The 15,203-nt window shown below is 33.9% G+C and overlaps 3 protein-coding genes across 6 annotated transcripts in view; 1 reads left to right on the top strand and 2 right to left on the bottom strand.

The window, feature by feature from the left end:
* Positions 1-7,457, bottom strand: part of prss56 (serine protease 56) — a 49,180-nt gene extending 41,723 nt beyond the window's left edge. The window contains exon 1 of the mRNA XM_087241330.1: positions 7,227-7,457. The gene's annotated coding sequence lies outside the window, so the exon portion shown is untranslated. The remainder of the gene's footprint in view (positions 1-7,226) is intronic.
* Positions 1-15,203, bottom strand: part of klhl24a (kelch-like family member 24a) — an 802,375-nt gene that overhangs the window by 336,279 nt on the left and 450,893 nt on the right. The gene's annotated exons all lie outside the window — the stretch shown is intronic.
* Positions 1,244-15,203, top strand: part of vwa5b2 (von Willebrand factor A domain containing 5B2) — a 50,258-nt gene continuing 36,298 nt past the window's right edge. For all 4 annotated transcript variants that reach the window (XM_087241293.1, XM_087241292.1, XM_087241295.1 and 1 more), the window contains exons 1-4: positions 1,244-1,315; positions 7,247-7,389; positions 8,924-9,139; positions 13,241-13,466. In XM_087241293.1, coding sequence (XP_087097419.1) covers positions 7,251-7,389; positions 8,924-9,139; positions 13,241-13,466 — 581 coding nt within the window. In that variant the 5' untranslated portion in view covers positions 1,244-1,315; positions 7,247-7,250. The remainder of the gene's footprint in view (positions 1,316-7,246; positions 7,390-8,923; positions 9,140-13,240; positions 13,467-15,203) is intronic.

The following is a 15,203-nucleotide window of genomic DNA, read 5'->3' as shown; positions in this document are numbered from 1 at the left end:
CGGTCTGGCGCAAAATGGCTGCCGTCGCGTCATCCAGGTGGATGCTGCACACTGGTGGTGGATGAGGAGATCCCCCCCCCCCCCCCCCATTGTGTAAAAGCGCTTTGAGTGCCCAGAAAAGCGCTATATAAATGTAACGAATTATTATTATTAATTATTATTATTATTATTAAGACTTAATCGAAAAGAACATGAATGAACAATGTTTAGGTTTTCTTACACTGACAGCCTCGTTTGTTTTATCCCATCAGTCAGAGGGAAGAAAAGCTTCTATTTAGCCTATGCGCATGCGCGCGCATACACTTTCAACAGATAGCTAAATTAAAATAGCAAGTGTGGGGCAAAAGTTGAAAATTCATGACTGATTTTAATTTTAATTTTAAAATATTGGTACGTTATTGTTAGATATTAAGGTGAATTTTTTTTACGAAAAAATGAAAGTGTTTTGACGTGAATTGATAAGTAATTAGTGAAAATACAACAACAACAACAACAACAAATACAGCCATTTGTTTTAAAGAAAAGAAGAAAATAAATACCAAAAAATAAAAATAAAAAAATAGATATTGAAGCTCTGCAGAATTTGAGCCAGTTGTAATGTTATGCGATCTAGAAGTTCATGTTAATCAGTTTATAAACCACCAATATCAAAACTTGATTCTCTAAAATGGGAAAAGGTTTTTTTTTTTTTTGCACCGTGGATAACTGTAAGTAATTTTCAAAATATGAATATTCTGATGTTGAATTTCTCTATATAGACATCAGGGTATCTTTCGCTCAAATGAAGTTTTAACATATTTATAAATTTAAGTTTCCTTTCTTTTTTCCCCAACTCATTGTCTCCCTCTGGTGGCCTCCTCTGGACCAAACCAAATAGCGGACCAAATTTACTTACAGAACTTATGCAGTAAAACGTGCAAAATGACTGAAATGATGAAATAAGCAAGACTTTTTTCAAATTGCACAATAAAAGATAAGATAAGCAAGAATAAGCAATCATGAGTAAATATGGCAATACTATTTTAAAAGGTAAATGAGACTGGATCAAAGCTAAATGACAAGTCTGAAAAAGTAAAAAATTGTGTTATTTAAATAGACACTCAGATACGCTAGAGACTACTTTGCAATCAGAACTGAAACACAGAATGAAATGTAGGATGTAAATCATATACAGACTCCTGTAAGATTTCCGTGCGCGTGCGTGAATGTGCGCTGTAGTGAAGCGTACCTCCTCCGCCCAGAAAAAGAGTGATGGAGAGATGAGAGACCTGTAACACGTCACCGTCCAAATCCCCGCAAACCGGGCAAAAATCAAGTAAGTGAAAATCCGTTTACGTTCTTTTATGCCTTTTCCCCCAAAACCTACCAAGACAGTTTAGTCGTTTTAATGTGGCTAGATTAGGCTAAGAAACCTGCGAAATCTGCTATGAAATGTCATGTTCAAATTATAAGCATATGTCTTTAAATATTAGTTGATAAATTTATGTCAACTTAATTTCTGTCTGCAAAAATACTAAGTGATTGAAATTATAATCAGGCTATTTCACAGTTTTGTTAGTGTTATACTGAAATTTCTAGATTAATATGTTCTGAATTATTCAGTAATTTACCACCCCAATTATGACTTTACATTTTGCAACTTCTGTTACTGTATACATTTTCCCCAATTAAATTAATTTAACTTTAATTCTGTAAAAGTGTAATGCATGGGTGAAATCACTGCTTTTTTCTCTCAACAAATTCAGTTTAAATGCAGTTTAAAAGTTTGTGAACCTTTCTATTTGTCAGCGTGGTTTCCATACAGTATTGTACATCCATTTACCTTTATTTGCCAGTATACATCCATTTATTTAGAAATATTAAAATAAATTGTTATTATTTTTGCCAGTGCAACAAAGTTAAAAATCCGAGTACTTCCTTTGTATAGTCAACAAAATACTGCAGACTAATTTTCTGAAAGTCATAAGATGTTTTAGCTAGGAAAATTACAAGTCATAAGTCCTAAAAATTAAGAGCCTCTCTTATAACACATGAACAAATGCTTCTAATGTTCAAGACAATGCCGAAAAGAGCCATTCCGTACTGCAATATCAATGTGTTGTGTAGAAAAAAAAGTTCAAACTGCAGTCTCACATAGCCAGAACCATGTAGTTTTCTCCAAAGTTATTTCTATTGTGCATTTATGTAAAGCATTTGCTAAATGACTAAATTTAAATGGAAATTTTGTTATTAAGAGGAAAGATCGAGGCACATATATTTGAAGTCAGAATTATTAGCCCCCCTGAATTATTAGCCCCCCTTGTTTATTTTTTCCCCAATTTCTTTTTAACGGAGAGAAGATATTTTCAACACGTTTCTAAACATAACAGTTTTAATAACTGATTTAATCTATCTTTGCAATGATGACTGTAAATAATATTTTACTAGATTTTTAGGACACTTCTATGCAGCTTTAAGTGACATTTAAAGGCTTATAACCAGGTTAATTAGGTTAACTAGGCAGATTAGGGTAATTAGGGTAGTTATTGTATAACGATGGTTTGTTCTGTAGACTATCAAAAAATTTGCTTAAATGTGAGTTAATAATTATGACTTTAAAATGTTTTTTTTTTTTTATTAAAAACTGCTTTTATTGTAGCCGAAACAAAACAAATTAGACTTTCTCCAGAAGAAAAAATATTATCAGACATACTGTTAAAATTTCCCTTGCTCTGTTAAACATCACTTGGGAAATATATAAAAAAAATAATTAAAAAAATCCAAAGGGAGTTAATAATTCTGACTTCAACTGTGCTTACATATCCATAAGCGTAGTGATGTTTATTAAAAAAAAAAAAGATTTAAAAAAGTTTATCAAGGCAATAAAACAGTTCTGTTCATTAGTCTGCTTTGCTTTCTTATAAAATTGTAGTAACCAATGTTTTTTTTTTTTCTGTAAATGCAATAGTTAAAGGTTAGTGTGGAAACACAAGGGTCAATTTGTAGTTGCCATATGGAGCCAGATCAGTGCCAAAAATAATACATTTACAACATAAAATCTGTTGATGCACAGCTCAATTCTTTTTTACAAAATACAATTTGTGAATTTGTAAACACAATTTGTGAACTCACAAGTAAAAATCATAAATATTTAGCAATTTTGCATATTGTGAATTGTGTTTTGAATTACGAATTGGATTTGTGTATTTTTGAATCGTGTTTTGAATTTATTAATTGGATTTGTGTATTTCTGCATCATGTTGAATGTCGAATTAGATTTGTATATTTTATTTATCTTGTTTTGAATTTACGAACGGAATTTGTGTACTTCTAAATCGTGTTTTGAATTTACAAAATGGATTTGTGTATTTTTTAATCTTGTACAAATGAGATTTTTTAAATGTTAAGTGTGTGGTGGATGTATGAATTTTATTTCTAAATGAATTATTTTTTGAGAATTATCTGTCTCCACATTGCCAGGGTACAACTACTAAAAAAAACTTTACTTTTTCAGAATGTATTTGTAACAAAACAATGGTTAATTTATACATGAGAAGTTAGTTGTTGTCTGCAGTTCTCTTAAAAGCCACTGGTTTCGCAAATAACAACAACTTCTCAATTCTTCAAATAACCACTTTTTTAAAAAAAAACTATACACCAAATTATCAGAATGCACCTGGAAAAAAAATGCTTGCAACAATGTCAGGCAACAATACTTTTGCTTCAGATTTTTAACTTGACATTATTGCTTAAAAATCAACAAGTCCAGTCTGATTTCATGAGGAAACATATTTTACATAATGTCAAAAAAGTTCATACCATGAAAACAGACCATTTATAAAAATATCTGTGTCCCTAACCCTACCCCTCATTACAAGATGAGCAAACCATACTAAAATTAACTGCACAAAAGAGATTGTAATAATTAATGCAAATTAGCCACTAAATTAATAACCTATGAATTGCAGTGACATTGCATTGGCAAGTCAAAACTGAATCTTACCTCATAGTAAGAGCAGTTTACTTTTATTTAGCAGTGTGATGATTATATTCATGCTTGCTTGACATTTAATCACAGCACAGTAAATCTCAGTAAGTGGGTTTGTGTCCAGGTGGCAGGTGTTAGTGCACCTTGTTCAAGGAGCACCTGAGAGCAAAAACAAACAATAACGCATCAACATTTAACAGTGTTTATGAGAGATTCAACATCACTGATATGGGCAGACAGTAGAATACTGATTATTAGACCATATTAAACGTCTGTCGGGATTATGGTTTTCCTGAGGGCAATGATTCTGCATTTAAATGTGTTCCTCAGTGTGCTAATTGAGTGACTTCATTTAAACATCAGCATCAGTAAGTCTCAGGCAGGTGGTTGAGCCTGACTCTTGCTGCTGCTGGTGTTTGTATTCATGTGCTGGTGGTGCTCTATTGACCAGTGGGTTAATGTTTGACACGTACATTCCCACTGTGACAGGATGAGTGTCGTCCGGTTGCCAGGCAGCATGTGAGGTGGACACGTCCAGTCGTGAGAAGTAGAGGTTGTAGCGGCTCTTAAAATGTTACACGGTTGCTGAAGCACATAATGTGATGGAAATCTGCCGCTTTCCAATTTGTTATCTAAGATTTGGTTTATAATGTTTATAAGCTGTCTTGTTTATTGCAGGCCTTTTACTCACACCTGGTGTTTTACTGTAAATAGATGTTGTATTGTTTATCTGGAGTTTTCATTTGAATTTAAACATTTTAAAACCTAAGTATTTTTGTGTGCGTGGTTTTGTTATTTCTATTAGTTTTGGGGTTTTATGTCTATAGTTTTAGATCAAATAATATGTAAATGAGTAATGAGTCTCAGCAACCAACTGAGCAAAATATAATTGATTATATTCATTCATTCATTCTTCTTTGGCTTTGCCTCTTTATTCATCAGGGGTTGCCACAGTGGAATAAACCGCCAACTTATCAACATATGTTTTACAAAGGGGATGCCCTTTCAGCTGCAATGCAGTACTGGAAAACATCCATCCACACTCATTCACACACATACACTACGGACAATTTAGTTTATTCAATTCACTTACACTCACTAGCCAATTTAATAGGTACACCTTACTAGTATGGGTTGGACCACCTTTTGCCCTCAGAACTGCCTTAATCCTTCGTGGCATAGCTTTAACAAGGTACTGGAAATATTCCTCAGAGATTTTGGTCCATATTGACATGAAAGTATTGCGCTGTTGCTGCAGATTTGTTGGCTGCACATCCATGATGCGAATCTCCCGTTCCACCACATCCCAAAGATGCTCTATTGGATTGAGCTCTGGTGACTGTGGAGGCCATTTGAGTACAGTGAACTCATTGTCATGTTTGAGAAACCATTCTGAGATGATTCACGCTTTATGACAGGGCACATTATCCTGCTGGAAGTAGCCATCAGAAGATGGGTACACTGTGGTCATAAAGGGATGGACATGGTCAGCAACATTACTTAGGTAGGCTGTGGTGTTGACACAATGCTCAACTGGTACTAAATGGCCCAAAGTGAGCCAAGAAAATATCCCCCACACTATTACACCACCACCAGCCTGAATCGTTGACAAGGCAGGATGGATCCATGCTTTCATGTTGTTGATGCCAAATTCTGACCCCACCATTGGAATGTTGCAGCAGAAATCGATACCTGCATACCTCAGTTGTCTCCTCTGACCTCTGGCATCAACGAGACATTTGCGAGCACAGAACTACTGCTTACTGGATATTTTCTCTTTTTCAGACCATTCTTTGTAAACCCTAGAAATGGTTGTGCGTGAAAATCCCAGTAGATCAGCAGTTTCTGAAATACTCAGACCAACCCTTCTGGCAAAAAACAACCATCTCATGTTCAAACTCACTTAAATTACCTTTTGTTTCCATTCTGATGCTCAGTTTGAACTGCAGCAGATCATATTGACCATGTCTACATGCCTAAATGCACTGAGTTGCTGCTATATGATTGGCTGATTAGAAAATTGTGCTAACAAGCAGTTGGACAGGTGTACCTAATAAAGTGGCCTGTGAGTGTATAATTCATGTCTTTGGACTGTGTGGAAAATTGGAGCACCTAGAGGAAACCCACACCAACAGGGAGAGAATATGCAAACTCCACACAAAAATGCCAACTGACCCAGCCGGGACTCAAACAGTGCTAACCACTGAGCCATCATATCGCCCAAATTTCATTATAGCCTACTGTATTTCAGTTTATGTTCAAGTCAATGAAAAGAAGGTAAACAAATACATTGGAATTAATAGGAAATCTAACATTAATTTAATCTAAAGGAAATATTTGGTGCTGTGCTCAAGCAACATGCTACCAAAAGTAAAACATTTTAGATATCCTAAACTTAAAACAACTTGATTATGGCTTTAATTTTCTCATTATTTTGAAGTCAAACAGGTTTTGCAAAATACATATTTCCAGCACAATATTTCATTGTAGATTTTTTAAATCAAACAAACTTATAGAAACTTATAGAAATGTAAATATAATTCACGTTTGTTTAATATTTTCCATCACTTTTTGGTGCCGTAATACATTCAAAACATGCTAGTTTCATCACAATTTAAGTTGGACATTTTGTCACCCAGGCTCATTTTGAAAATGTACCCCCTATATACATTTTTAAAGAATGGCAAATACGCCTCAGATGCTACGATTTCTTGCAGTTTTTGTTTTCGCCAATCAAATTTCTTAAATTTATCTTGCAAGAGCCATTTGCGCTTGCTGTTCTTGCGTAAGCTTGATTGTTCTTTGCTTGAAAGCTGTCCATGTGTAGGTAAGCGATCAGCCGATAAGCATGATAAAGGAATGACGTCCATTTTAAAGACGAAATGCAGCCATACGTTCCTCTGGCTACATAATTCGAGATCCCCAGAAACGTATATAGGGCTACTTTTTCAGAATGAGACATTTTCTATGTTGCATTTTGTGGTCTGTGCTTAAAAAGTTGCCAACCAGTCATTTATTTTAAAACCTTGATCTAAAATATACTACATTCCATTAGCCATGAGAAAAAAATTAGTTTTAGGCAACCATCCAAGGCCCTGACTATTCTCAAAGGGTAGTTAGTAATGAAGTAGCTTCACTATAATACTGACATGTGTATCAAAGTCAACATTGTGATTAAATGATGCTTATTAATTATCATGCTTAGTATTCTTAAGGGATCTTGTTGCTGACCTCCCCATAACAAGAATAATTAGCTTACACAGATGATTCTCTCTCGAGGAAAATGCCAGGGTTGAAAAACAGCACTACGTGGGCGCCACTTCTGCTAAAGACGTCCCAAATCTCCTCCTGTGCCAACGGCTGCTCACTGGGCATCACAGGTCATCTCACATATGTGAACACTGACCCTGAACCTGTGGAGGGTAAGAAATCATGCATACGCACACACACGCACACACGCGCACACGCGCACGCACGCACGCACGCACGCACGCACACACACACAGACAATGAAAAATTACACTTTTTCCTAATTTACTTATAATAAGGAACAAGCAATTAATTGACTTTACATTTAAAAAGTGTGTAAAATCCATTGTCCTTACTTAAATTTCCTGGCAGTGTTTGATTCTCCTCAATGTTTCCTTACCGATGAACCTCTGATGAATGGTTAATGTGACTTTTTTCAATATTATACGGTTCCTTTTACAGCATTGATGTTGTAATGTAATAAAAATATAATCAGTTAAATAGACTTGAGCATTCATTTAGTTCACCTGAAGCCCTTTAACTGGGTTACTGAAAATTAAAAGTCATTCAGCATATACCCAATGTTCCCTTATTTTTAATTTATACTTACTATGTATGTGGGACTCTTATTATAAAAACAAAATTGGCATTCTAAAGCTCTCAGGTACTGCAACATGGAGTATCTAATCACAGCCTGTTAGGAAAGACAGATTATAAATGTATTTAGGGCTACCTCAAAAAGACATAAGGGCTGTTTAACTGCATCTTCTGTCAGTTTAACATGTATGTTGTGAAAAAAAAAAAAAATTATAAATATATATATATATATATATATATATATATATATATATATATATATATATAAATATATATATATATAAATATATATATATATATATATATATATATATATATATATATATATATATATATATATAATTATTATTAGTAGTATTATTTTTATTTATATATATATTTTTTAAAATAAGTTTACAGTACCAAACTATTTGGTTTCAAAACTTAAATAGTTTTCCGCAATCGGTTTCCTCAAACTGTTTGAGTTAACTTATTGGGTTTTACAGTGTATAAACATATAAAAATTGCCAGTAATGTTATAAAATTTAAAAGTGCACGATAAATTAATAATTATTAATGTGCTGTAAAACTAAAGCATAATTGTAATTGTTAATTTGCAGTGCACTTTTAAATTTTACAGCATTACTGGCTACCAAAATGGCTAGTAATACTGTGAATGTACACACTAAAAAATTGCTGTAAAATTTAATCACAAAATACAACTCTAAAGACATCTCTGTCTCTTTTGTCGAGGATAATTATAATTTAGCCTACAGTATATTTCATCCCCAACACAACACAAGAGCAAACTTTAATTTCTATGCAGATATCAGAGAACAACTGAACATATAGAACTGAACTATGTGCATAATTATAAAAATTAAGTTTTTAACAACAAGTTTACTCTTTTTATTATTAAAGTGAATAGTTTATTTTTACAGTATACATAGTATGTGAAAAACAGTATGCGAGCCGAGTAGTACTGTATGTCTGAATTCACTGTATTAAAAATATATATATAATATATAATGCAAAAAGGCTATTTAAATTATTTGAAATATTCACAAAGAATTAAAGAATAAAGAGTTAAATCAAACTTATCTGAATCTGATGTCATCCTGACCTGCTCAGGTGTGTTTGTGTATCCTCTGGGGGAGAAGGAGGTCGTGGTGGGATTCGAGGCAGTGGTGTCTGGCAGGCTGGTCAGTGTGGAGCTCCAGAGTCGTGGGAAGCTGGAGGACTGCTGTTCGGACTGCTGCCCAGGATCGGTGCTGCACAGCCAGTGTGGTCACAGTAAAGAGTGGGGATGCTGTGGAGGAACAGGACTGGAGATACAGTGCTCCAATGGTGAGAGTTACAACATTTTCCATTTATATTAAGAATTATTACCCATTATATTTGAAATGGATTTTTAGTGGCTGTCAATATTTTTATCATTCATTCACTAGCAAAGTTTGCTTCTTCTGCTAAACACAAAAAAACAAAATGATATTTTGAAGACAGCATAAACCAATAACTTCCATATAGAAAAAACAAATACAATGGAAATGAATAAGTTCAGGTTTACAGCTTTCTTTAAAATATTTTCTTTTGTTTTCAATAAAAGACTAAAACTCTTAAAGGTTTGGGGGGAAATAAAGGGCGAGTAACTGATGGCAGAGTTTTCATTTTTGAGTGAATTATCCCTTAAAATGATGTCTTGCTGGATCTGACGGATGTCAATTAAAGTTTGATCAAAATTCAACTTTATGTTGAACTGTGCCATCTGGTTGTGTGAGTATTCGCCCTGAATTGTATTTATGTTATTTTCTGTTTTTTTTCTTTTTTTAATTAATTTTTTATTTATTTTTATCACATTTATGGGCCATATACTATATAGTTTCAATGTTTATTTGTGTACATTTACAGTTTTACTCAGTCACTTTGGCACAATGCATTTCTCAAAACATACAAACTGCAAAACCTAGTTGATACCCTGCAAAGCATGTCACTTGCTCAAACTGGATCGCTCATTCCTCAAAAGCAATTATTCATGTCATCAAGATGAAAAGTCCTGACACCATTGTTTATGAACAACATAGTCAAATGGCTTTGGAATGATTTCTTTATGATAGTTTACTCTGTACATTCTTTTCAATGCAAAAAAAAGTCAGATTTTGGTTTCTGAAAATGATCAAGACAGCACTATATACTATTTGCACAGCCATTTGAAAACTACAGTAAAGTTGGACATCACTGCATTTAGTGAGGTATCTGAGTACAAGACACTGAATATGTATGTTTCACATTTTTACTGCATTTGCTCTTTGCAAATCGAATTTATTCCCAGCATTGTGCAAAAGAATAAATACACCCTTATTTAAACTTCCCTTAAACTTCCTTTGGGTAGAGCTGTGCAGAATTGTAAACAATATTGAAACTGAACTCACAACACACAAAGGTCTGTAAATTATTCATGAAATGATTCAATTTAGAAGACATTTTCAGGAAAAAAAAAAGATTACAAATTTTTTTTGACATATTTTGATAACTAGTTCAACATTTTTGTATGTAATGACTCAAGTAATGAAATAACTATTAGTTATATATGGAATGACTGTTCAGCATTCACAAGTTTAGTTAATTTTGACTGACATGACATAAGCAAATGATAATGTTATAAACAGCAGAGAGTTGTATGAAAGCAATTGATGCATGTCCAAAAGCTTTGCAATTTGTTGGACGGAATAAAAAACTGCTACTATGATGTGCACAAATGGCTAATTGTGTTGAGAAATGTATGAACTGTTGTGCAAATGTAAATAGTTTTATGAGAAATGCACCAAAGTCATTAAAAAAAAACTGTAAATGAGTCTGTATCGATTTCTCATTTGATTCTCATTCCTCAAAAGAGGTTTGTGGCTGGGTGTGAGTACGTAATGCTGGATTAGTTCTAGTTTCTAAACTTGGGTTTAAAAAAAAGGAAAAATGCAGATAATGTGTTTTTCTATATTCTACCTGTCTGTGCAATAAAGTACACACAAACAATCCAAACCCAAAACAAACTATTGGCTTAGATTGGTAATGGAAATTCTGAAATGTGGCAATTTTTTTCATTATGAATATTAGCTCATTAAGGACAAGATTGAAGAGGTTTCTAGACAGACAGACAGACAGACAGACGGATAGACAGACAGACATTTAGACAAGATAGATGGACATACAGACAGACAGACAGACAAACTGACCGACGGATAGACGTACAGACAGACAGACAGACAGACAGACAGACAGACAGACAGACAGACAGACAGACAGACAGACAGACAGACAGATAGATAGATAGATAGATAGATAGATAGATAGATAGATAGATAGATAGATAGATAGATAGATAGATAGATAGATAGATACTGTAGATAGATAGACATATAGACAAGATAGATGAACAGACAGACAGATAAACAGACAGACAGACAGACATATAGACAAGATAGATGCACAGACAGACAGATAAACAGACATACAGACAGACAGACAGACAGACAAGATAAATGGACAGACAGACATATAGACAAGTTAGTTGCACAGACAGACAGATAAACAGACAGACATAGGGCCCTATCATACACCCGGCGCAGTGTGGCGCAAGGCGTGACGCAGTAGTCTTTTGGTAGTTTAAGCTTGGCGCAAGAGTCGTTTTGAGGCTTTGCGCTACACTGTTTAAATAGCAAATGCATTAGAGCTTATTTGTGCTCCCATAGGCGTTCTGGTTTAAAAAGGAAGGGGTTCTGAGGGGGACCGCTGGCGCGTTGCTATTTTGAGAAACTATAATAGATTTTTCATTAGACCAAAACTAACCCGGTCTAAACTCCAGCGCAGAGTTGCGCCTCGCTTACACAATGCTTAATACGCACAAGAGAGCAGTAGGCAAATATCTTTACATATGAAAAAATTTAAATATTACGGATATATATAGGATATAATAAGAATAGATATAGGATATAAATATAAAGGATTAAAATATTACAAAACATTATTTTCTAGCCTACATAAATATGAAAAACCACTGCTTTTATGTCTTCTTCATCTCTGGAGGCTTTTTCAGTTCATTCATAACAATTTGCTTTTGTATAATGTTATTATTATTAGTAGTATTATTTATTATATCCATATGTATATTTGTTTTATTAAAAACAAGCTTAGATTTGCCCACCTGTCAGGTTTTAGACCATATGGGGCAAAGCATGTGTTTTAGGATATAACTCAGGTTTTAGAGCACATTTTGCTATTATTATTCATTTATTAATTTGCTGGAAATTAGAACTGAATTTAGAAATAGTTTTGAAATGAATATTTGCGCTTAACAAACAAAAGTATTTATTTATAGACTAATTGATGTCTGTGCGTAAAGGTTTCCCTATCCAAGAGCGAAAGTGAAAGTGATCCATTATCTCTCATTCTCACGCAGTAGATGCTCTGTTTAACAGTTTTCTGTTAATAAACTGTTAACTGTTTGCTTGTGAAATGCTCATTTTTTTCCACTTAGACTTACTTTGCGCCCTGTAAATAGCGAATGCGCTCTTGATGCGACGCACCTGACTCTTAAAGGGAATGGGAGATGAGACTGTATTTGGTTTATTCTTAAAACACACCCATAACTCATTAAGAAAATAAACTCAACCCTTTTAGACCATGCGCCGAAGCGCAAGGCAGATTTCCCGTCCTTAAATTAGCAAAAACGCATCTTGACACGCCCTGAAAGCATTTGCTCCCTGCGTTTTGCGCATGGACCGTCAAAATAGAGCCCATATAGACAAGATAGATGCACAGACAGACAGACAGACATATAGACAATATAGATGCAGAGACAGACAGATAAACAGGCAGGCAGACAGACATGTAGACAGACAGACAGACAGACAAACATACAGACAAGATAGATGGACAGACAGACAGACGGATAGACAGACAGACAGATAGACGAATAGACAGACAGACATTTAGACAAGAGAGATGGACAGACAGACAGACAGACAGACAGACGGATAGACAAACAGACAGACAGATAAACAGACAGACAAGACAGATGGACAGACAGACAGACAGACAGAATAACCAGACATGATGTTAACTACTGATGTTAAAAATGCAGCATTGAGCAATTTCATTGTATTTCCACAGGATTGTGTCACTGCACACACTTCAGGTGTATTCGGTGTTCTTGTAAGTCTTGTGTTCTCTCTTTATACTGCTTTGTACTTGTCCAGCCTGAGGTGTGCAGGCAGCATTCATTATACGAGAGAGCTGTGTTGGCTCTGTGCCTGCATTAACTCACACATATTTCAGTTAGGTTTCAGAGCAGGCCCGAGTTTTAGTGCAAAAATACAGATTACTGGGGATAAATGATTTGCAACTTAAGAATTCTGAGAGATTTTTGTACCTGTTAATTGATTATTTTCAATTTAGGTCATCTGTTGCTGGACGAGGACCTGGAAAGGAGCACATTCATTGTGAGCACGGGCCAAATTGGACCTCTTGAAATCGTGTCCGTTGTCATCAGCACTACCCTTGAACTTCCTACACTTGAAAATGGTGCAATCCGTCTGGTGTACCCGACAGTGCTCACGCCTGTAGTAAGAGCAAGGGTCCAGCCTGGAAAAAGTGAAAATGGCACAAAATCAGAGGAGAACAGGTAAAACTGATCTTTTACTGTAACTAATAATAATCCCAGTAGACCTAAAAAGTATTTGGAAAAAAAGCTTTTTTCATTCAATCAAAATATTGTGTAATATGTGACCCTGCACCACAAAACCAGTCATAAGTGTCAGTTTTTATTGAGATGTATACATCATCTGAAAGCTGAATCATTAATGTAATGTAATGTGTATTTGTTTAGTGCATTTATTGTGTATGGCCATACACCCAAAGTGCTTCACAATGATCAGGGGTGGGTGTCTCTCCACACCACCACAACAAGCTTTGCATGCTTTGGATAGGGCAATATTTGGCTGTGATACAATTTAAAAATATGGAGTTTAAAGTTTTTAATCACCTTTAAATTTGCCTAAGTGAAGTGCAATGCACATTATTAATTTTAGCTTTGATATATTTACAGTAGGAATAGTAATACAGTAAAATATCTTCATGAAATATTATCTAGCATAAAAGAAAAATCCATAATTTTTACCCATACAATGTGTTTTTGGTTATAATTAGTTTTGTGGTCCAGGGTCACATACAGTTGAAGTCAGAATTATTCAACCTGTTTATTTTCTCCCCCAATTTCTGTTAAACACAGAAGATTTTTTTTCAACACATTTCTAAACATAATAGTTTTAATAACTCATTTCTAATAACTGATTTATTGCATATTTGCCATGATGACAGTAAATAATATTTGATTAGATATTTTTCAAGACACTTCTATACAGCTTAAAGTGACATGTAAAGGCTTAACTAGGTTAACTAGGCAGGATAGGGTAATTAGGCAAATTATTGTATAACGATGGTTTGTTCTGCAGACTATAGAAAAAAAAGTAGCTTAAAGAGGCTAATAATATTGACCTTAAAATAGCTTTAAAAAAATTTAAAGCTGCTTTTACTCGAGCCGAAATAAAACAAATAAGACTTTCCCAAGATGAAAATAAAATAGAAAAAATTATTATCAGACATACAGTGAAAAATGTCCTGCTCTGTTAAACATCATTTGGGAAATATCAATAAATAAATAAATAAATAGATAAAAATCCAAAGGTAGGCTAATAATTCTGACTTCAACTGTATATAATGATCAGTGTAATGCTTGCTAAATAAAAAGACTTATAATAAAAATAACAAATGATTTACGTAAATAAAAATATATATAATATTTAGCAAAGTGTATAAACAAAGGGGGAGTTGCATGTGGAGGGATAAGTGCTGGGTGATGTATGAGGTCAGTAAATGTATTTACTTTTTTCTGTTGTATATGACATCTAGAAGATTTTGTATGACCTCTCATGTGGCCAAATCCTAAAATTAAAAACAAATATCTTCAATAAAAGTCTTTCTGTGAAGGGATAGTTTACCCAAAACTAAAAATTACCTCATTATTTATTCTTCCTGAAGTAGTTTAAAACCATTAGGAGTTTCTTTCTTCTGCTAAACATTAAAGAAGACATTTTGAAGAATGTTGGTTGCTGGAATCCATTGTCTTAAAAATGACCAATTATCAGAAAAATATTTATATTTTATTATATTATTATAATATAAATTATAATACAAAAATTATATTATTTATTAATATATGGAAGTCAATGGGTTCCAGCTACCAGCTTTTTTCTAACTCTGCCTGTGTATTCAACACAATAAAGAAACTCAATTAAAAGAGTGAGCAAATGATGACAGATCTTACATTTTTGGGTGAACTATTCCTTTAATTAGAATCTGA

Source organism: Danio rerio, chromosome 2, assembly GCF_052040795.2.
Source record: "Danio rerio strain M-AB ecotype USA chromosome 2, GRCz13ab, whole genome shotgun sequence".
In the NCBI taxonomy this organism is placed as follows: Eukaryota; Metazoa; Chordata; class Actinopteri; order Cypriniformes; family Danionidae; genus Danio; species Danio rerio.
Note: the sequence above shows the minus strand (reverse complement) of the source record. Positions and strands in the feature narration are given on the sequence as shown.